Here is a 24055-nt window from a genome sequence, read left to right as displayed (position 1 = left end):
TGGGAATATGTACAGGTATGTCCACCCGCATCAGCACTGCTCCTGTCCGGCCACAGTATATAAACAGTGGTTATATAACAAGGCAGTTAAACATGAACTCCCGGTTTGGATATTTTTACATACTATACATATACTGTGCTTGTGAAAGCTAGAAATTACTGTAATCGGCACTGCTACTACAGTGATCTCCACTAGCTGCCTTGCTGGTTGCTGACCACAGGTGGTCACTCCCTCGTATTGGGCACCATTCAGGGAAAATTTTGCAGTTTTTCAATGTATACGAAGTGTTTTGTGATTGGACAAGGTGCAGATTGTGATGTCAAAGAAGACAAAGAAGAACAGGGGAAAGACACTCTTAAATGAATAACAGCTCCAGTTATAATTGTCCATATTTAGAACAGAAATTTTGACAGTATACGCATGACATTAGTGTTCTGATGTAATAGAAGTCTTTTTATTGTGAATACTTGTGTGTCCCCGGCAGGTGCAATGTTAAGGCTTGACAAGTTTGGTATCTATTTACTCAAAAACTTCGTCCTCCATGGCATTGCATTAATGTGTACCAGCCTTTTGCTTTAAACATGCATCCAGCACAGAGACTGAGCTGACCACTACGCATAGCATACTAACAGTTAAGTGACCATCAAAGTGACACAGTAAAACATGCCCCTGTACTGTTTTTCCTTCTCAATAAACAACAAAAAAGCCTGTGTAAAAAAAATGTAATAATAAAGATAAAATAGATCTAGGTTTTTTGTTTTTTTTTTACTTTGTCCTTTAAGCAGGTTTTATGAGGTCAGGAAAAAGGACCTAAATAATGAATTTACCAGAAGGAGGGACTTAACAAGGTTTAAGTTTTAAAGGGAAGGAAATCCAGGAGAATAGCACTAATCCAGCACAATTACTTTCAAAGGCATTCGTATTTACAGCCTGTTAATATTTACTATTACATTTAAGAAAAAAAAAGGCTTTTTAGCAGTTTCATACAGAACTGACTTTCCAGTTTACAGGATTAAAGGAAAATGCAAAGAGGAGATTGAAACCCACCCAGCCAGTACCACTCGGGGATAACACCACATTTATATTATCCCTGAGGGGTATTGACAAAGTCCGCCCCAATCCTCTGCCCGCATATTGGTTATATCATGGATGTGATGCCATATGGATGTGTTTTTGTCTTACAGGATTTAAAGGATCGCAAAACATACTGTTGTATATTTTCCATGTCTAACAATTGACTTGCATTTTTTTCTTTCTTTGTGTCTTTTTTTTTTTTAACAGAAGGTTACCTCTACCTTAACATTTTTTCATCTTGTTCTCAGCTTGACTTGTAAGGTTATGGTATAGGGGCTACCATTGCTGATCAATTCCTGAAATTGCTAGTTCACTGGCTTTTTTTTAAATTTATTTTTAAACACCAAAGACTTATAAATATAAAAAAAATAATAAAACATAAAGAGCATATATCTTTTGAACATTGGCCATCAAAAATGTACATTGGCTATTAATCCATAAGTCATACATAATCTAATACAGGCATTCAAACAAAAATTAAAAATATAATATAATATAAATATAACCCTCTCCTAGTAAAGCAAAGAGGAGGAAAACAAAATCAATAAAAAACAGATCCGGGTTTGATTTAGGTTAGTGTTTTGGCCAAAGGTCTGAGTCAAATGTTAGTGTGTGTGTGTTTCTTTTGGTTTGATGGATATATCTCTACACTCAAAATTCCCATGGTTTGTGGGTGCACACAATGGTGTTGATTGTATGCAGCATCTCTGTTTAAATTAGATTCTTACCTAATGTTCTTTGTAGAAAAACATTCCCTAATATTATTTTCACTGTATGCTATAAAATACAAAACAAATCCTATAGACTTTACAGTTAAAAAGAATGAATATTATGTTTTATACTTTTTTTTTAATTTTTTTAATAATTATTAGAAATAAAAATAATATAAAACCACTATATTTTCCTTATTAATAATAATAATAATAATAATAATAAAAATAATAATAATAATCTGTTGGCGCTATGTATAATATAACAGTATTATTAATAATCATAATAATTATTATTATTGTACAGGATTTATATAGCACCAACAGTTTGTGCTTTACAAAATTGAGGCAGACAGTACACTTACAATATTATTTAGTACAATAGGAATCAGAGGGCCCTGCTCATTTGAGCTTAAAGAAGAAATCTTGGCAAAATTATTATTTTCCCATGTAGTGGGAAAAGACGTGGAAGAAAGCAAAAAACTACCATTCGAATGGATAGAAGAATAGCCAAAATGGCAAGGACTCAGCCAACAATCAGCTCCAGGAAGATCAAAGAAGGTCTAAAGTTCCCTTTGAGTACTGTTACAATTAGAAGACGCCTATGTGAAGCCAGGCTATCTGCAAGAAGCCCCCGCAAAGTCCCACTGTTGAGAAAAAGATGTGCTGAAGAGGTTACAATTTGCCAAAGAGCACATTGACTGGCCTAAAGAGAAATAGCGCAACATTTTGTGGACTGATGAAAGTAAGATTGTTCTTTTTGGGTCTAGTGGCCGGAGACAGTTTGTCAGACGACCCCCAAACACTGAATTCAAGCCACAGTACACTGTGAAGACAGTGAAGCATGGTTGCGCAAGCATCATAATATGGGGATGTTTCTCATACTACGGTATTGGGCCTATTTATCGCATACCAGGGATCATGGATCAGTTTGAATACATCAGAATACTTGAAGAGGTCATGCTGCCTTATGCTGAAGAGGAAATGCCCTTGAAATGGGTGTTCCAACAAGACAACGACCCCAAACACACCAGTAAACGTGCAACATCTTGGTTCCAGACCAACAAGATTGACGTTATGGAGTGGCCAGCCCAATCCCCAGATCCAATAGATAACTTGTGGTGTGACATCAAAAATGCAGTTTCTGAGGCAAAATCAAGAAATAGAGAAGAACTGTGGAATGTAGTGCAATCATCCTGGGCTGGAATACCTGTTCACAGGTGCCAGAAGTTGGTTGACTCCATGCAACACAGATGTACAGCAGTTCTCAGAAACAGTGCTTATACAACTAAATATTCATTAAGTGATTCAAAGGAAAGCAAAATCTTCAAACATTTTTCAGTTTATATAGTGAATGTTTGAGTTTGTAAAGAAGAATACAAACACTGCTATTTTTTTGAACAGTCTAATATTTACTTTTATTTTCTTTTCTTTAGAGGAACAACACAAATTTGATATATTTTTCTTCGTGTTTTGATTTGGAATAGAATGTGTAGTGTTCGCAATGCATTTGTGTGTATGGAAATAAAAGCTATTAGAAGGATTTTGAGCTTTATTCACTTTTTTCAACACACTGCTATTATTTTGAATATAACTGTATATCCCATAGTTTGTGAACTCTATAACTTTCCTACAGACTAAATGGTAAATACTGATTTGGGTTATTTTCACCAAAGAAATGCAGTAGAATACATCTTGACCTACATTTATAAAGAACAATTATTTATTTGCAAACTTTTATAACAGAAACAAAGAAAAACTCACACCAGTGAAGGAGAAAAATTACAAAATCTTATAACAGAAACTAAGAAAAAACTTTTTTTTTCAAAATGTTCAGGTTTTTTTGTTTAGCAAAAAATAAAAACCCCAGTGGTGATTAAATTCCACCAAAATAAATCTCTAGTTGTGTTAACAAAATGATAAAAATTTAGTTTGGGTACAGTGTTGCATGACTGCTCAATTGTCATTCAAAGTGTGAGAGCGCTGAAACCTGAAAATTGGCCTGGGCAGGAAGGGGGTAAAAGTGCCCGGTATTGAAGTGGTTAAAGGCAGGGTAGGCCTTTCTGATGAGGTGGGTTTTCAGGAATTGCCTAAAGGTGGACAGAGTAGGAAATAGTTGGACAGACTGGATTGGAGAGGCTCTAGTAATCCTAGAGGTGAACATGGCAGGAGATGAGGAAGGGGCTAGAGAGCAGGAGATCTTGAAAGGAGTGAAGAGAACAGTTTGATGGTATTTTGAAACAAGGTTAATAGGGCAAAGTTTTGGATGGCTTTGTAGGTTCCTGTTAGTATTTTTTAATTGTATTTGTGAGTGGAAGCCAGTGGAGGATTGGGGGATTGCGTTAAGAGACACTGAATGGTTAGTAAAGTAGATGCGTCTGGCAGCAGCTCTGTCTGTCATCGTGAGCTGTCTTTCCTTGTATAGCAATGATTTATTGTGTGTAGCATAATCCTACACCAGTAGATCAGTAAATTTGATTACTTGATGAATTTCATTTTAAAAGTACTTCAAAATTTAGTTTGCTTTTAACGTTCGATTTTAGAATGAATAGGCTTTGTCAAACGAAGACCACATACACCGTTAGAAATTTGTTCATTGCAGAAAAATTTTCCATCCTGCGCCTTCAAATTTTCTTATCACTGCAGTTAAAAACAAATGTCAGTTCAACCCCCGCTTACGATAAGGAATTGAACGGATGTTTTTAAAACAATATTCTACTAGTGTATGGCCAGCTGTGGGGATAAGGTGTTCACTCACAAACCTCAGCTTTTAAGTGGTGGAGTTTGCATTCCAAGGGGTAAGGGTAAGTAGCTTCCATCTAAAATGTATCCATAGTATGCATACAGTATGCGTTTGTTAAAGGGCCATTATACTGTAAACATATACAGGAGCAAACTTTATTTCAAGTGGATTGATGTATTTCAAGTGGAATGTTTGTGGATTGATTGTGAAGTCAGAGATGCACAATTTTTATCACATGACGCCTGGGGCATGCAGCTGCGGGCACCGGGCAGGCAGTCTTTTTGCGACATTTAGCTCTGCTCTGGTTGAGCAGCAGGGCTTACTTCTTAGGTGCCGCCCAAATTCTTCAACAAACATTTCTTCTCCTCCCCATCATGTTCCTGACCCAGAAGTGACATGTATGACGTCACTTTTGGGTCCCCATTGTCAGTGTCCCTGGCCATGGAGGCCGGGAAATAATGTGATGCAGTGCGATCTGCACTACATTATATTTAGTGAAGCACAGAGGAGACATGCAGGTTCTTTTAGACCCTGGATGTCTCATTAAAGAGAACCTGTCACCAAAAAGTCATTACATGTGATACAATAAAAAATAAATAAAATGTTTTTCAATTGTAAAAAATGTGTCGGGGGGGTCACCTACACATGAAAACGTTGATTGTGGTACATTGATTGCGGTACACTTGTTACACATTGCCCTGCACTCTATAATGAGAGCAATAATTCTAGCACCAGACCATCTCTGTAACACTAAACTGATGACATATATATGTATATGTATATGTATATATATATATATATATATATATATATATATATATATATATGTTTACTGCCTTTTCTTGGGCGCACGCAAATTTAAGGTTTGACATGTTGGGTATCTATTTACTCGGTGTAACCTTGGCTTTTGTAGTTTTCAAAAAAATTGGGTAATGTATTGGATTTTTATGGCCTTAAAATTAACTTTAGTGTATTTTATTTTTAATTTTGCGTTTCCTAGACCTTTGTGATAATATTGTGTGACATAAAAAAAATTGGAACTACGACTATTATATTCTCTATGGTGTCTGCTTTCAGGGAATAAATATGTTTTGGTGGTTTTATGTAATCTTCAGGCCTAAAATGATTTTTTTTAATCATGTGTGCAGAAAACGCAAAAAGGCTCTGGCAGCGAGAGAGTTAAAGGATAAGTTCACCTTCTGGAGCATGTTACATGTTTTGTATGAGCACAACCTTGCGGGGCTCAGCCCACGTGGCCACGTCATTCATTCACAGAGTTCTGTGAATGAATCAGCTACAGGTACTGACATCCTTTGCGGATGTTGGCTTGTAGTGCTCAATGAACTACCACAGTACTGTTGAGCACCCTGGTAATTCATTGAGTCTTTCTGTCAGTGTGAAACGTCCTGCCTGTATGAGGTACAAGCACACAGATTACACTGACAGCCTGCAGGAGTCCTGCATGGCACCCGTAATCTGATGATCGCTGCTACAATGCTTTCCAGGCTCCTAAAAAAAATAAATAGTAAATGCACATTTTTTTCCCTGCAAGAAAAGTGCATTTATTATTCTTTTTTTTTTTTTTTTTTAAGGTAAATTTATCCTCTAATGGAGGGAACTCTGAAGTTTGATTTGGCTGGTTGGCATGCGCTTGTACTGAGCACCAAGTGCTTCCGCGTGCGAGGGTAACCTGAAGGAATAAAATAGTTTGTTTTTTTCTCAGTAGGGCCAGGGTCAGGGCCTCATTTACCCATTTAGCATATGCGCTTCTGCTGAGCATTAAGAGAGCCCAACACGCCTTTCCTGACGAGCACCCAATCGTGCTCATCACACTGCAAGTGCTCTCCCTTTCCTGCTAGTCCCCGGGTGCAGGGCTGGAGACAGGCAGGGAGGTGACTCAAATGTATTTGGAAAAAATCACAGGTTTACTTTGTGCTCATTGATGATAATAAAGGATAATTCCAAGACGTGCACTTCATTTGCCTGAAGCAGAAAAATGACACATTGTACCTGCTTTGACCTAGGGAAATATTTTGAGCACACCCTATTATTAGAAATGTAGCTAGCTAGCTTTGCTTAGATATAACTGGTTTATACAATTAAAGTTCTGTCAAAGCTGCCCATATTGTTATTATTAGAAGCTAGAAATTCACGTTTGACTATGCTGATCATACAATGTGGTTGCACACCGTATATGTATATTCTTAAAAAGTGACTTCTTAAATCACTCAGGGGCTATGGTTGTGATATTTGTGAGAGTTTCCCATTTAACCCACATGCTGCAGCAGTTATAGGCCCCTCCTCACACTTTTCAAGCGTTTCCAGTTGGTTTCCCTATGCCTGGCTACAGTAGTCATGCAGAATCCTATTATTTTAATTTGTTTCTGTTCGCTTTTGCTTGCTCAGCTGCCCTACGCTGGAAGTCCTACGCTCAAAAATGCACATTAGTTTTTTTTTCCACACATATTCAATGCGTGATGCACTTGTTTTCATGCGTGTTTTTGCACTAGAAGGACTCCTCTACTCCTGTAAGACCACTCTCCTTCCCTTACTCAGCCCTGGAAACAAATGACTGAAGATTGATACTCCTGTAAAAACACCTGAAAAAAAGCTTCAAAATCACCAAGAATATGCTCTGTTCAAGTGTAAACAAAGGCTAAGGGAAGTCCTGTTGGATTTGTCATTTTAATGACATCATCTGGAATTGTAGCTGGAGGACTGCATTGGAAGACCCGAGACTCTATGGTGTAGGTAAGCATTTCACTACTGGACTCCTAGCGGTTTTCCCGAGTCTTGCTCGTGGTTAAATCTAGCTGTCAAAAGTGGTAACCCCGAGCCAGACTCCGGCTCACCGCAAACTAATTACCTGGTGCCGATCCGGGTCCTGCGCTGCCAGAAGCCATCCCCTCCGTCCGTCCCCAGTCTCCTTCCTTGCTTCCCTGGTATCTCAAGCTGATCAGTGTGATCAGCGTGATCAGCGTGAGTCTGCCGTGCTGTGCCATCAGGGGCGGGAGTTATAAAAATAGATCAGTGTCAAAATCAAGTGTTACTCTAGTGCAGGGCTTGAAAAAGCCACTCGCCCGCTTGCCAAATGCGAGGAGAAATTCCTCTGTGGCGAGCAGCGAGCACAGATGAAGCATTGAGCGACTGCACCTGTGTTCCAAGCCTCATTGTGAAGCCGAGTTCCGGTTTACAACTTCCGGTTCCGGCTTCTGAGGCACCGCCGCTGAGGGGACAGATGCAGGAGAGGTCCGCTCTCTTCCGCTGAGAGGAGACACCCTCTCCACCGCCGTGGAGGGCTCGGGGGGACCAGGGGTAAGTACTGTATACAACATGTCATATCACTATAATGGAGTACAGGGGAGCTGGGATATACATTACTCAGTAATGTATATCCCAGCTCCCCTGTACTCCATTATAGTGATATGACATGTAGACAATAATGTATATCCCAGCTCCCCTGTACTCCATTATAGTGATATGACATGTATACAGTAATGTACAGTGTGGATCGAAAGTTTGGGCACCCCAGCTAAAAATTTGTATTAATGTGCATAAAGAAGCCAAGGAAAGATGGAAAAATCTCCAAAAAGCATCAAATTACAGATTAGACATTCTTATAATATGTCAACAAAAGTTAGATTTTATTTCCATCATTTACACTTTCAAAATAACAGAAAACAAAAAAATGGCGTCTGCAAAAGTTTGGGCACCCTGCAGAATTAATATCTTGTACTGCCCCCTTTGGCAAGTATCACAGCTTGTAAACGCTTTTTGTAGCCAGCCAAGAGTCTTTCAATTCTTGTTTGAGGTATCTTCGCCCATTCTTCCTTACAAAAGTCTTCCAGTTCTTTGAGATTTCTGGGCTGTCTGTCACACACTGCTCTTTTAAGGTCTATCCATAGATTTTCAATTATGTTGAGGTCAGGAGATTGTGAAGGCCATGGCAAAACCTTCAGTTTACGCCTCTTGATGTAATCCCCCGTAGATTTAGAGGTGTGTTTAGGATCATTATCCATTTGTAGAAGCCATCCTCTCTTTAACTTCAGCTTTTTCACAGATGGCATCAAGTTACCATCCAAAATTTGCTGAAATTTTATTGAATCCATTTTTCCTTCTACTCGTGAGATGTTCCCTGTGCCACTAGCTGCAACACAACCCCAAAGCATGATTGATCCAACCCCATGCTTAACAGTTGGACAGAGGTTCTTTTCATTAAATTCTGTGCCCCTTCTTCTCCAAACGTACCTTTGCTCATTCCGGCCAAAAAGTTCAATTTTAACCTCATCAGTCCACAGAACTTGTTTTCAAAATGCATCAGGCTTGTCTATATGTTCATTTGCAAAGTTCAAACGATGATTTTTGTGGTGAGGACGTAGAAGAGGTTTTCTTCTGATGACTCTTCCATGAAGACCATATTTGTACAAGTATCTCTTTATAGTGGAATAGTGTACCACAACTCCAGTGTCTGCCAGATCTTTCTGGAGGGATCGTGCAGTCAAACGTGGGTTTTGAATTGTTTTTCTCACAATCCTGCGAGCTGTTCTGTCTGATATTTTTCTTGGTCTTCCAGATCTTGCTTTAACTTCCACTGTTCCTGATGACTGCCATTTCTTAATTACATTCCGAACAGAGGATATTGACATCTGAAAACGCTTTGCTATCTTCCTATAGCCTTCTCCAGCTTTGTGAGCGTCAACTATTTTCAGTTTCAGTTTTCTAGAAAACTGCTTAGAAGAACCCATGGTGCTGATTGTTGGGGCAAGGTCAGATGAGTCTGGGCATTTAAAACCTTTGAGATTGACATCACCTGGTCTTCCCAGACAATGATTGAGAACAATCCATGACACTGGCAGGTCTCAGCTTTGCAAAGAGGGCAGTGCATGCTATAAATTCTGCAGGGTGCCCAAACTTTTGCAGACGCCATTTTTTTGTTTTCTGTTATTTTGAAAGTGTAAATGATGGAAATAAAATCTAACTTTTGTTGACATATTATAAGAATGTCTAATCTGTAATTTGATGCCTTTTGGAGATTTTTCCATCTTTCCTTGGCTTCTTTATGCACATTAATACAAATTTTTAGCTGGGGTGCCCAAACTTTCGATCCCCACTGTATATCCCGGCTCCCCTGTACTCCATTATAGTGATATGACATGTATACAGTATGTATATCTCAGCTCCCCTGTGCTCCATTATAGTGATGACATGTATACAGTAATGATTACTGTATACATGTCATATCACTATAATGGAGTACATGGGAGCTGAGATATACATACTGTATACATGTCATATCACTATAATGGAGTACAGGGGAGCCGGGATATACATTACTGTGTACAGTTTTATATTTTGGACTCTTCTAAAGAAAAATGTAATTTCATAAACTTTAAGTGGGCATGGGTGGGGTTGGGGGCGGACCTGGGCAAGGTTGGGTGGGGCAACTGGTGGAGAGTAAGTTTTGTGACCAGCTAGTAGGTCTGGACTCGAAATTTTAACCCCTGCTCTAGTGCATACATTGTAACTTTCCCTCAGATATTTCCATAGTGCAGTTTTTTAGTTTCTGTGACTAAAAACGGTTTTGCACTCATGGCTTCCAAAAAGCTCTTTGCTAGCGTTAAAGCGGTTTATGATGAGCTAGCGAACAGCAACAGTGAGGAGTCACTTGAATTGAGCGATAGTGACTCATGTGGCGGTTTGTCTTCAGTGAAGTGAAAGAAAGTGAAGACAGCGGCGAATCTGATATTGACGTGAGTGATCTGCGCACGTGGTGCACTATTGATTGCAATACGCCAGCGCCGCCAAGATTTCCGTTTACCGGCACACCTGGTATGAAAATACACGTTGAAGGTGACAACCCCTTGGCGTACTTGGAATTGTTTCTGACCGATGAGGTTATTGAAATTATCGCGATGGAGACAAATAGGTACACAGCGCATTAACTAGCTGCTCCACACAGCCGGTTTTCACAAAGCAGAAAGTGGGAGCCTGTCACCAAAGAGGACATTTGGCTGTTTCTCGGCCTAATTATTCTGCAAGGAGTGGTGGGGAAACTGCTGCAGAAGTGGTACTGGACCACAAACAAAAAAAAAATTTGCACTTCGCAAATAATGAGGTTTTGATAAATTGACTCATCTGGCTCCCAAGCTAAAAAAGAATTTGGGAAGTCTCCCAAATAATTGTAAGAAATTTCCAGCTGAGCTATGTGCCAGAGAGAGACATCAGCATAGACAAAAGTCTAATGGCCTACAAAGGAAGGCACAGCTGGATACAGTATATCGCGTCCAAGAGAGCACGATTTGGCATCAAATCCTACCTGCTGTGCGAATCCTCTACCGGCTACATTTGGAACACAGTCATATACACCGGCAAAGGCACAAAATTTGATCCCAAGTACAGCAACTACGAAATTACAACATCTTCCGTCCTGTCACTGATTGAGCCTCTGCTAAACCAAGGCTGCTGTGTAACGACGGACAATTTCTACACCTCTCCACAACTTTACGAGGTTCTTCTTCAGCAGAAAACAGATGTCTATGGAACCGTTCGGGCTAACCGGCGCAACTTGCCATCCATGTTTGCAAAAAACAACCTGAAGTTGGGAGAATTAGTTGCCTGGCAGAAAGGCAAAATGATTGCACTTAGATGGTGGGACAAGAAGGATGTGTGCCTAATGAGCACCGTTCACAATGCCTCCACAGTGATGGTACAAACAAAAGGTGGGAAAAACATCCATTAGCTGCAGGTTGTCATTGACTACAACAGCACCATGGGAGGTGTTGACAGAGCTGACTAAGCTATGACTTTCTATCCGGTGATGAGAAAGCAGCAAAGGAAATACTATAAAAAGATTTTCCGGCATCTTCTGGAACAGTGTTTGTGGAATGCCTATATTCTGTTTCGCAAAAACAGTGACAAGCCTGTGGTTCATGTGGACTTTATCTGGAAAGTGGCGGAATCGATTTTCCTCAAGCATCAAACACCATCAGTGTCTGTGGGTAGATCCGGACGATGTGCTGTGGGAGTTGTCAACCCAGAACGTCTGATTGGACGTCATTTTATGGACCACATCCCACCAACCCAAAAAAAGGCAGCACCTACACAGATGTGCGTGGTATGTTGCTCTCGGCGAGATGAGCGTGGAAAAATAAATCCACAAGGAAACGAGGTTCCACTGTCTTGATTGCAATGTCGGACTTTGTGCAGTCCCGTGTTTCAAAGTTTACCACACCCGTGATGTTTTCTAAAACAAAATGCAGTGTCTATATAATATTGTTTGGACAGAGTTTCGTGTGTTTGATTTGATTACATTAATTTATTATTATAGTATTCTTTTTTATTATATTATAATTTATGATTTAATTTATTAAACTTTATTGCACCCAGGATGTCTACTAGACTCTTGTTTAAACAGATTTCAGTGAGTTATTCCTAAGAATTACAGGCCTACAATAAAAAAAACATATTTCCATTGAAAACAATGTACCACTTTTAGCACAGAAATACTGACATAATCAGACCGCTAGGGAGGTTAAGAAACTTACCGCAGTGAGTGGTTCAGCTCCTCATTGTTTACCTACATCCAAATATGGACTTTTTTTTAAAGATTTCTCAAGATTAGGAATAGCTTCATTTAAGGCAATTTCACACTATATGCGGTGACAGAAATTGTACCACATCCTAAAACATCTATCATCACAGGGACACTCAGGAAATAGTTTCCTATGTGTCCCATTAACACTGTAATGCAACCTAGCGCTGCGCTAAAATGCAGACATGCTGTATTTTATTGCAGTGCACTGCCTAAAATTGCAATGACTGAAGTGTACATTTTGTACACTTCAATAAAGCTAATACAAAACAAAAAAAAAGGGACGGTGTGGTGTGCTGAATCGCGCACCACACTGCTGCCTAGCCAGCAGGCATCGCAGAGTGGTCAGATCGCTGAATCACTGTGGCTGCTCTACAATTTCATGACAAGTGTGAACTCGCCTTTAAGCAGTTCACATAAAGGCATATGAATGGAATAATGTCGGTGTTCAGCCTTTCCAAATAATAGGCAAAAGAGCTATTGGATCAGACATTAATATAGCCTAGCGTATCGTCAGAGATGTCTAAGTGACTCCCTTCTATCTCTAGGAAGACTTTGGCAGTTTATTAACACCAGCATAGCAAATATTGGTGGTTTATTTATTTTTGTTCCAAAAATACTTTATTAATATAAGAAGAAACAAAATAGCATATAGAGCATATACAGCCATAGATCACAGTCAGAACATAAACATGACACGTTGCCTCCTGTTTCGCAGACGGGACATATTGTAAACTGTAATACAAGTCAAAATGGGGTAGAACATTACGTCAAGCATACAATGTAAACCAGTGGATACGCAGAGGAAAGAGGATCGATGTATGTATATGTTGTCACTTCTTGAATATCAGCAGATTTAAGTGATGAGGTGATATGCAGATTAGGGTAGGAAAAGCATTGGATGCTGTGAAAGTCATGGTTTACGTATTTATAACTTGAGTGAGTGTTATAGTTGCAGTTAGTCATATTTGTGTGGAAGTAAATGCTCTATTTGGTTGGTGAAGAATGAATGATATGGTGGTATAACAGGTGTGAAAAAAAAGGAGGTCTGAAAGAAGAACAGTAAGAAAAAGAAATGTAGGATGAGATGGAGGGGGGAATATGGGGAAAGAAAAAAAAAAAAATAATTTGGGGGGGGGGGGGGGGGAGTAAGGGGTTAAGTGACAGTAGAATGTATAGGTAATAAAAAGTTAAATTGGATCACTTCCCTAAGCATTAGCCAAGCCAGAAAGGTAGTAATAAGGCTTAGAATATGGCACGTGCAAGATCGGTCAGTGGGGTAACCCGTGGATCAAAAACCCCGTAAGTCATATCATGATATAGACCTACAGCCCATCCTTACACGTGGTAAAAATGTCCCCGGTGATCCGGGTATTTCCCAATACCGCATTGTATTAGGACATTCAGTCAGGGGATATAGATTTATCCTTTACTATTAGATGATAGGTAGAAGTGGATTTGAAATGACTCCAGCATGCCCATGTTTTCCTAAATCTCTCGGGATGTTCCTTAGCTATAGAAATCAGTTCCTCCATTTCCTCAGTTTTGTCGATCCTAGCAAACCATTCTCGTATAGTGGGAACATGTGTTGAGCGCCAGTGGACTGGGATACATTGTTTTGCAGTTGGTGGTTTATTTATGATGGTTGTAATAAAAAAAAAATTCCTTCCCACTGTTTTTTATGTTGAATCATTTGTTTTATTAAGGCTTGGTTCACATATGTGCGGGTGGTGCAGCTGCGGATCCGCACAAACAAATTCGTGCAGCCACACCACTAGCACAGGAGAATGCAGACCTGCGGGAAGGTGCCATTAATTCTAATGGCACGCCACCTGCATTGGAAGTCGCAACCGCACTGGGAACCAAGGTTGCCGTGCGGGCTGCAGTTTCCAAAGAAGTGCAGGGACTTCTTCCCTGCGTATCACAGGGCACGGGAGTCCATTCAAATGAATGGGCTCTTGTGCCCACGCAAATGCGGCCTGTGCGGCCGCATATATGTGAACCAGGGGTAATAGTTTTGAAGCAATACAGGTAATCCAAACAAAGCATACATGTATCCTGTTTTCTGCCAGTGTTTTAGATTGAAATTGTTCCCAAAGCTTCCTCATTAAATGAGACTGCTAGCATGCCATAAGATGTAGTGTGCTGGTAGATTGGACATATCTCATGATGTCCATTATCCAACATTTTGGATTTTTAAAAGCAGGATACAAGAAAGCACACAGGTAGTAAAGCTGTTAATACATCTTTTCAAACTTGGATCATTATGCAGTGGTGATTTAGGTTGCCATTCGTTCTGAAATACACCCCAACGCATCTGATCAACTGATGTAAATTGCAGCATAGAACAATGCACTAACATCTGTTGCAGTGCGCTGCCAAAAATGTGGGATGCACCTGAATGAGTTGCCTTAATGCAACATAAAACATACAGTTGCAAGAGAACGTATGTGAACCCCTTGGGATTACGTGGAGTTTTGCATGAATTGGGCATAAAATGTGCTCTGAACATCATCTAAGTCACAACAATAGAAGAACACAGTCTGCTGAACATAATACTACACAAACATTAGATGTTGCCATGGTTTAATTGCACATAACATGTAAACATTCACAGTGGAGGGAGGAAAAAGTATGTGAGGCCCTAGCTTAATGACTTCTCCCAGAGCTAATTGGAGCCAGGAGTGAGCCAACCTTGACTCCAATCAGTGTGATGATATTGGATGTGTTGCTGACAGCTGTCCTGCCCTTAAAAAACACACACCTGTTTTGTGTTTACTGGTTTCAAGAAGCACTGTCTGATGTGAACCATGCCTCGCAGAAAAGAGCTCTCAGAAGACCTACGATCAAGAATTGTTGACTTGCACGAAGCTGGAAAGGGTTACAAAAGTATCTCCAAAAGCCTTGATGTGCATGTGTCCACGGTAAGACAGACTGTTTACAAATGGAGAAAGTTTAGCACTGTTGCTACTCTCCCTAGGCGTGGTGGTCCTGTAAAAATGACTGCAAGAGCACAGCGCAGAATGCTGCATGAGGTAAAGAAAAATCCCAGAGTGTCAGCTAAAGACCTTCAGAAATCTCTGGCACATGCTAACATTTTTGTTGACACATCTACAATAATGAAAACATTAAACAAGAATGGAGTACATGGGATGACACCACGGAGGAAGCCATTGCTGTCCAAAAAGAATATTGCAGCACATTTGAAGTTTGCAAAAGAGCACCTGGATGTTCCACAGCACTACTGGCAAAATATACTGTGGACAGATGAAACCAAGATTGAGTTGTTTGGGAAGAACACACAACACTATGTGTGGAGAAAAAAAGGCACAGCACACCAACATCAAAACCTCATCCCCACTGTAAAACATGGCGGAGGGAGCATCATGGTTTGGGGCTGCTTTGCTGCCTCAGGGCCTAGACGGATTGTTGTCATTTATGGGAAAATGAATTCCAGAGTTTATCAAGACATTTTGCAGGAAAACGTACGACCATCTGTCCGCCAACTGAAGCTCCGCAGAGGATGGGTGATGCAACAGGACAATGACCCAAAGCATACAAGTAATTCAACAAAACAATGGCTGCAACAGCACAGAATACGCCTTCTGGAGTGGCCCAGTCAGAGTCCTGACCTCAACCCGATTGAAATGCTGTGGCATGACCTTAAGAGAGCGATTCACACCAGACATCCCAAGAATATTGCTACACTGAAACAGTTTTGTGAAGAGGAGTGGTCCAAAATTACTCCAGATCGTTGTGTAGGTCTGATCTGCAACTACAGGAAACGTTTGGTTGAGGTTATTGCTGCCAAAGGAGGGTCAACCAGTTATTAAGTCCAAAGGTTCACATACTTTTTCCTCCCTGCACTGTGAATGTTATGTGCAATTAAACCATGGCAACATCTAATGTTTGTGTAGTATTATGTTCAGCAGACTGTGTTCTATTGTTGTGACTTAGATGACGTTCAGAGCACATTTTATGCCCAATTCATGCAAAACTCCACGTAATCCCAAGAGGTTCACATACTTTTTCTTGCAACTGTAATGCAAGTCTGTTAACGCAGCACGGCAGTGTGAAACTGGCCTAAGAGAACAGAATAGTTTGTATTGGGGTAGGCCGAATTGAAGCATGGGCTTTCTATCAAGGAGGTGTTTATTTGTTCCTATGGGCATAATATATATTGCAGAAACATAGGCATGAGGCATGTACTGTAAATCAGAAAAAATAGGATAGCTTTGTTAAAGTGGTTTTAAAGCTTAAAGTGTTACTAAACCCACAACAGTAAAATCAGTCTGTATATGCAGTAAAGCATGCTTAGTATGTGCACTGTGGAACTTAAGGGGTTAACCCTCTGCATTGTGTAAAAAAGGCTGTTTGATTCTTTCATCTCTGCCCTTCCTCTTGTTCAAATGTCCATGTCTTATCTCCTGCTAAGACAGACTGAACCTGTAGCCATTCTGCACATGCTCAGTTCAGTGTGTATTGCTAGAGAGGTTTTTTTTTTCTTGGGAGAGTGCATGTGATCAGCACAGGGCCAATCAGCATTGTCCAGACAGAGGTCAGGGGTTTTGCATCCTCCTAGAGCAGAAAGAAAACGCCTCCTGCAAACTTTAACTAGTGCTCGACTGAAGTCACACGACTGCTCTAACTGCTGATGAGAAAAGGTATTTAGCAGTTTATATTTATTAAAATAATTGCACTTCAATGTTCTGTGTAACTGTGGGAGACCAGATATAGTGAATGTAGGGTCCTGGGTTTTGGTGTCCTTTTATGAAACAGAGATCAGCGGCGATCCTGAGGATCGTTGCTGATCTCCGATCATTAGTGGTTTAGGAAACTGAGATGATCAGCGGAGAACATGTTCTCCGCTGGTCATCTCAGCACACAGACGGCCAGTGTATGAAGGAGCGATCTGTGTTCTCCCTCCAGATTCTCCAGCCCAGAGCTGGAGAATCGGAAGAGCCGCAAACGAAGAGCTGGAGAATCGGAAGAGCCGCAAACGAAGCACCGGTAATTTACCTCTGCTTAGTAAACGGTGTTTGACTGATCTCTTACTGTAATCTCGCAAGATTATAGTAACAGCCGTTTTCGAGCGTTCAAAGCATTTGTAGATCGCTTCTCTCTTCATTCTGAGAAGTGATCTACACCGCTTCATAGAAAGGCATTCAGAGGAGAACTCTCTCCTCTGAGAATGCCGGAGAACTGAGCAGCGGTCATTTACCGCTGAATGATAAAAGGACACCTTAGTAACACTTTAAAGGTCTGTGTCAATAGATGCAGTCAGGGTGGTTCGGGAGCGAGCCCACATGAGGGTCCATTTTAGGGTCCATGCACACTGGCTTAAAAATAGCCAGTGATCGCGGCGGAAAAAAGTTAATTTTGAGTGTATTTTGTACTAGCACTTAAGAGCATTAAGCTTTTTTTTTTGTGCCCGAAAACTGATCTCAAAATAGAAAACCCTGAGCTTAAAATATATTTCTAAACAAACTAATGTGCATGGACACATAGGATAACATTAGTTGCTTCTACAGACAATGCGCTTAACTCTAGAAGCAGCAGATTTTGAAGCCAGTGTGCATGGACCTTAAGAAAGGATAATAGATGTGCCAAGTGTAGATTTTTGTTTAAATTAATTTTTTTCCCATTAATCTACACCCAGTACCCCATAATGACAAAGTGAAAACAGAATTTTAGAAATGTTTGAAAATGTATGAAAAAGGAAAAACTTAAATATCACGTTGGCAGAAGTATTCAGACCCTTTGCAACACTTGAAATGTAGCTCAGGTGCCTCCCACTTCTTTTGATTGTTGCTGAGATGTTTCTACACCTTGATTGGAGTTCAGGTGTGGTAAATTAAATTGATTGGAAAGGCACACACCTCTCTATTAAAGGCCTCACAGCTGACAGTGCATACAGTATCAGAGTTAAAGCCATGAAGTCAAAGGAACTGCCTGCAGAGCTCAGACAGGACTATTACAAGGCACAAATCTGGCAAATGCTACAAAAAGATTTCTGCTGCACTGATGGTTCCCAAGAGAACAGTGGCCTCCATAATTCTCAAATGAAAGAAGTTTGGCACAACCAGGACTCTTCCAAGAGCTGGTTGTCCAGTCAAACTGTGCAATTGGGGGAGAAGAGCCTTAGTAAGAGAGGTGGTTAATTTGACTGAACTCCAGAGATTCTGTGGGAAAAAGTTCCAGGAGGACAACCATCACTCCAGCCCTCCACCAATCTTGGCTTTATGTTAGAGTGACTAGACAGAAGTCTCTTCAAAACATACGAGAGCCCGCTTGGAGTTTGCAAAAAAAGCACCTGAAGGATTCTCAGACTGTGAAGAACAAGATTCTCTGGTCTGATGAAACCAAGATTGAACTGTTTGGACTCAATTCTAAATGTTGTTTCTGGAGGAAACCAGGCGCTGCTCATCACCTGCCCAATACCATCCCATTAGTGAGACGTGGTGATAACATCATGCTGTGGGGGTGTTTTTCAGCAGCATGGACTGGGAGACTCGTCAGTGTTGAGAGAAAGTTGAATGGAACAAAGTACAGACATATCCTTAATGAAAACCTGTTCCTCAGTGTGTGGAACAATGCTGATGTTAAAAAAGGAATGTGTATGCTGTTGCCATAAAACTCCTTTATAATATTTAGCAATGTTTCAAAGAGGGAATCCTACAATCCAGTAGAATGATCTACTCCTGTCAGTGATCTAAAATACAGGTGATCCTAAATGACAGGATAGCAGTACATGACTGCAGATTTTATTTTTGGTTCAATGGGGTACTGATGTGTTTCCTGGATACTGTTATATGTAACACTATATTGTATAATGGCATTCTGTTGAAGAAGTGGACTTCTCTGTGAAATGTGTCAAGTCCTGTGTGTGGATATTGTGTTCCCCTGATTTCCTCTAAACCAGTGGTCTCCAAACTGCAGCCCGGGGGCCGGATGTGGCCCTTTGCTTGCTTTTATCCGGCCCTCAAAGCATTATTCCTCCCACTGCAAGCAACAGTGTGGCATAGTTTCTGCCACTGACACAGACAATGGAGCACTATTACTCCTATTGACAACAGTGATGGGGCACTATTCCCCCATTGATACTGACGATGGGGCACTATTTCTCCCATTGATACTAATGATGGGGCACTATTCCTCCTATTGATATCAATGATGGGGCACTATTCCTCCTATTAATATTAACGATGGGGCACGATTCGTCCTATTGAAACCAGTGATGGGGCACTATTTCTTCATTGATACCAATGATGGGGCACTATTTCCCCATTGATACCAATGATAGGGCACTATTTCTCCCATTGATATCAATGATGGGGCACTATTTCTCCCATTGATACCAGTGATGGGGCACTATTCCTCCCATTGATACTAACGATAGGGCACTATTTCTCCCGTTGATACCAATAATGGTGCACTATTCCTCCCATTGACACCATTGCTGGGGCACTATTTCTCTTATTGAAACCAGTGATGGGGCACTATGCCCCATTGATACCAACGATGGGGCACTATTCCTTTCATTGATACTAACGATGGGGCACTATTCCTTTCATTGATACGAACGATGGGGCACTATTTCTCCCATTGATACCAATGATGGGACACTATTTCCCCCATTTATACTAACAATGGTGCACTATGTCTCCCATTGATACCAATGATGGGGCACTTTTCCTCCCATTGATACTAATAATGAGGCACTATTACTCTCCCTAATACCAATAATGGGGCACTATTTCTCCCCTTTTTACCAATGATGGGGCATTGTTTACGCCCACTGACACTAGGGCATTTTCTTCTCCCACTGGTCACAGTCCGGCCCCCCTAAAGTTTGAAGGACGGTTAACTGGCCCTTTGTTTAGAGAGTTTGGAGACCCCTTCTCTAAACTATATCCATCTAAAAGCTTAGTAAACTCAGAGTTTTTAGAATCTCCCTGTATCATATTTGGTAACTGAAGTTATAAAGTACACATTTACAAATTTAGCAGCTCTGGTCACTAGAGGAGTCCTTTATACTTAAAAATATTGTATAGGTTGCCTCTACTATTACTCAATCACAGAACTCCGATGAGGGCTTACATCCAATTTCCCCCGACACCTGTGCTGCATTGTGCAATTACAAGCTCTATAAAGAAAAATGGGACCGCTTAAGCCCTATACAATTTTTGCTATAAAAGTTTTCCTCTGTGAGGATCTCAAGCTCACCAAATGTAGAATCAGTTGCAAGTGACCAAAACCCACAATAATAAAATGGTGCCTGCCATCTTATTTTCCATCAGACACTGTGCAATGGAACAGGTCCAGAAGAGTGAACAGCTCAACATGATACACATCAACACATTATAAAAAGAGGGGAATAAAAGACGTGTGTTGATGGCTTGATGCATTGTTCTTTTAGCTCTTCATGTAAAAAGTGGTCATAGTAAAGTCTCTGTGAAAGTCTGCGGGCTGTTGATTGACATCACCAATGATGAGTCTTATAGATACATTCTGTACATTTTGTAGCAACATTAATTTTTATATATCTGCTTGCTCTAGGAAGATTCACGTGTTCTTCGTGTGAAAGTCATTGCAGGGATTGGATTGGCAAAGAAAGACCTTTTAGGAGCAAGGTAAACTAATCTCTTCTGTTGTAACATTCAGTTTTTGTGTCTTGAGTTTTTCATTTATTTTGTTCTGATTCCTCACAATTGTCCACAAGATCATTTAATACAGGTTTTATGGCTTACAGATAATACAATTGTAGGATAGAGGTGGAGTAACAAAAGAACAGAGCATAGTATAGGAATATAAAGCTATAGCTCAAATTAAGTATTCTATCTTTAGGAAAATTTGACCTGGCATTAAACAATTTCTAAGGTAACAGTGCAACGAGTTAGAAAACCTTTGGTGCCTACAAGTTCCCATGTTAGTGTTCAAATCTATTTCTTTGTCCCTGTTTAGACCCCTTGAAACCTAGGTCCAGGCTGTACTTGTAGATTCCACTGCCGCCCTAGTCAAGATTATTCCCAGCCTTCCTGATTTTGTGTGTCCCCCATAGAATTCAACTGCGAATTGCAAGAACTGCAGGGGGAAGGGGCATGGCTTAGTGCCAGGATGGAGTGATACTTAAAGCGGAACTCCAGTCAAACCATAAAAAAAATCAACGTCAGCAGCTACAAAAACTGTAGAAAAAACAGCCACTCACCTGTCTCATGATCCAACAGTGTACTCACTGCAGTCGGTTTCACTGGCTGTCATTGCTCCCCAGCTCTGGCATCTATCTTAAGTGTGGCCTCTGAACTGTGACAGCTTGCGGCTTCACAGCCGGGTGGCCACTGTGCATGCACAAGTAGTGCTGTGCCTTGTGACTGGCCCCGTAGTTTTCTGGGACCTGTCGTGTCCCAGAAGACTACAGGGAGGGGAGGAGGACAACTTCCGCTTCCGATCACCTAGGTGATTGCAGCGGAAATGGGAGCGGGTACCTGTCTAAATCGGGTACTTGCTTCTACCCTCCTCCCCAAAGGTGCCAGTTCTTCACGGGGAGCAGTGGACCTGTACTTTAAAGTGTAACTTCTCCTTTTGGGTGCAGCTGCGCTTTAATTTTGCCTTTGACAGCAGTTACTTCTCCATGTACAGCTTGGGGGTAGGATCTACAGGGGACAGAGAGCTTGTAATTTCTGTATATTCTTTATTGTAAGAATAATGCAATTTTAACCACTTAAGTAAAATACAATGTAGTGCAGCACTATATAATATATACTATGTGAAAATAAATATATATACAATAAAGTGATCAGATCCTTCATGGATCTATGAGTGAAAAAATAGTGACAAAGTGGCAACAATACAAACAATCATGTATATCCGTGAAAATATAAATTCCCAATCCCCCTAATCCACAATTGAGGGATCTAGTGGCTCACAAATCAATAGTGCAAAATTGTGTGTGCATCCCTTGAAAGGGATAAATTCTTAAAACAAAGTGATAAGTGCTACACACTTAACTACATAAATTGTCCACATAAACAATAAGATTTTGATCATAAGCACACCAAAGTGATGCATATACACAAAAAAATTGATAAAGTCCAAAAACTGAAAATGTAAAATCGTGCTCCAGCGTCAAAATCATGCAGGTGATAACGTGTAATTGTGGTCACAGCACAGGTGCAAATCCTCAAGTAGCCAAAATGCCCCCTCACCTCCTTACAGTGACCACACGGGCCAGCGCGCTTATAGGATCACACCACGATCCTCACAGGTATAAATCGTCTCAGGTCAATCACCTCACTCGGTATCATCAATGGTGGCACTTACTCCTCTCCTTAAAGACCTCCTCCAGACACTGGTATCAGTAGTACCACTCACCCTCCATATAGGATCAAAATAATAAAGCAGAAAGATCCTCCATAGTGTGATAATGTTTTATTAAAGCCAGTAAAGTATAATAAAAATTGCCCACTCACATGTATGTTGTAAGATATTCGCCTGTCACCTCATGCTATGGGTGTACTGCATGGGTATAAAGGTGCACTAAGATGGCGCCCTTGCCGGAATGACGTCACTGCGTACCGGAAGTTCCTTCCGCGTACCAATGTATTACGTCACGCTAGTCATGTGACTTCTTCAGGGGACGCGGGGAGGAACTTCCGGTACGCGGTGACGTCATTTCCGGCATGGGCGCCATTTTGGTGCACCTTTATACCCATGCAGTACACCCATAGCATGAGGTGACAGGCGAATATCTTACAACATACATGTGAGTGGGCAATTTTTATTATACTTTACTGGCTTTAATTCTGGCCTGACTTGTTAGAAAAAGGCAGAATATGGTTTTTTTTTTTAATCTTAATTTTTAAAATGTTTAAATATTGCAAAAACAGGAAAAAACAGAATATCAAGATAATAAATGGCGAGCGCTGTGTATAGCAAAAAGCAGCTAGCACTAGAGACAAGGACAATAAATATCACAGTAATATATGTGTATAAAGTGCAGCACTAAATCATATAGTAAAACATCCAAGAGTTTACACATCAGTGCAAACAAAGCATAAACATCGGTGAAACAATTAATAAATTAAGTCCGTACAGTGTAAAATATAGGTGCTAGTGTAAATCACAAAAAATGCGAAAAAATATAGTCTATATATTTGTCCGTAGTACTGCAAGACACAAAACAGCAACGTGTACTACTCCAAAACAGTGCGAAGGGATCCAGTGAACACTCCACCACCACTATGCATTCACCAGAATGCTATTGGTATAGTAGCAATGATCGATGGTCAATCAGATGCAATATTCACAATCCTTAGCTAGAGTTCCTCCTAGAAGGAAAGCGGATTACTGTAGTCTGCTCCCATCGGCCCCCGGGTGCTGGGTATGGGGGAGGGGGAGACAACCCAGCACCTGGGGGAAAGCACCAAGCACTGTACTGCAGCAGAGATCAGCCTGACAGAGCCCCGAATACAGCATCCCAGCTCCAGCACCAGGGGATGGGGGACACCCACTGTAGGGGTACACTTACCTGCCGAGTTTCTTCAAAAAGTGTACCTAGAAGAATTTATGCTGTTTTTGAAGGCAAAGGGTGGTCACACCAAATATTGATTTGATCTGTATTTCTCTTCTGCTCACTTCTTTTTTGTTAATTAATAAAAATAAACTATTAACACTATATCCGAAGGTTTTCTTCATTTACAGCATTTTTTCACGCATGCCTAAAACTTTTGCAAAGTACTGTATGTACACAATATTGCCAAATGTATTGGGACACCCCTTCCAATCATTGGATTCAGGTGTTCTAATCACCTTCATGGTTACAGGTGTATAAAATCAAGCACCTAGGAATGGAGACTGCTTCTAAAATTTTTTTTGAAAGAATGGGTCGCTTTCAGGAGCTCAGTAAATTCAAGGGTTGTACCGTGATAGGTTGCCACC

At 40.6% G+C, this 24055-nt stretch overlaps 1 protein-coding gene across 2 annotated transcripts in view; it reads left to right on the top strand.

Moving 5' to 3' along the window:
- Positions 1-24055, top strand: part of NEDD4 (NEDD4 E3 ubiquitin protein ligase) — a 238958-nt gene that overhangs the window by 39431 nt on the left and 175472 nt on the right. For both annotated transcript variants that reach the window (XM_089667948.1, XM_089667943.1), the window contains exon 2: positions 20678-20751. In XM_089667948.1, the coding sequence (XP_089524074.1) occupies positions 20678-20751 (74 nt within the window). The remainder of the gene's footprint in view (positions 1-20677; positions 20752-24055) is intronic.

The sequence above is a fragment of the Staurois parvus genome, unplaced genomic scaffold (genome assembly GCF_062004578.1).
Source record: "Staurois parvus isolate SC_StPar_1 unplaced genomic scaffold, SC_StPar_1.0 ptg000054l, whole genome shotgun sequence".
NCBI classification, from domain to species: domain Eukaryota; kingdom Metazoa; phylum Chordata; class Amphibia; order Anura; family Ranidae; genus Staurois; species Staurois parvus.
This window is presented reverse-complemented; position numbering and strand designations above follow the sequence as displayed.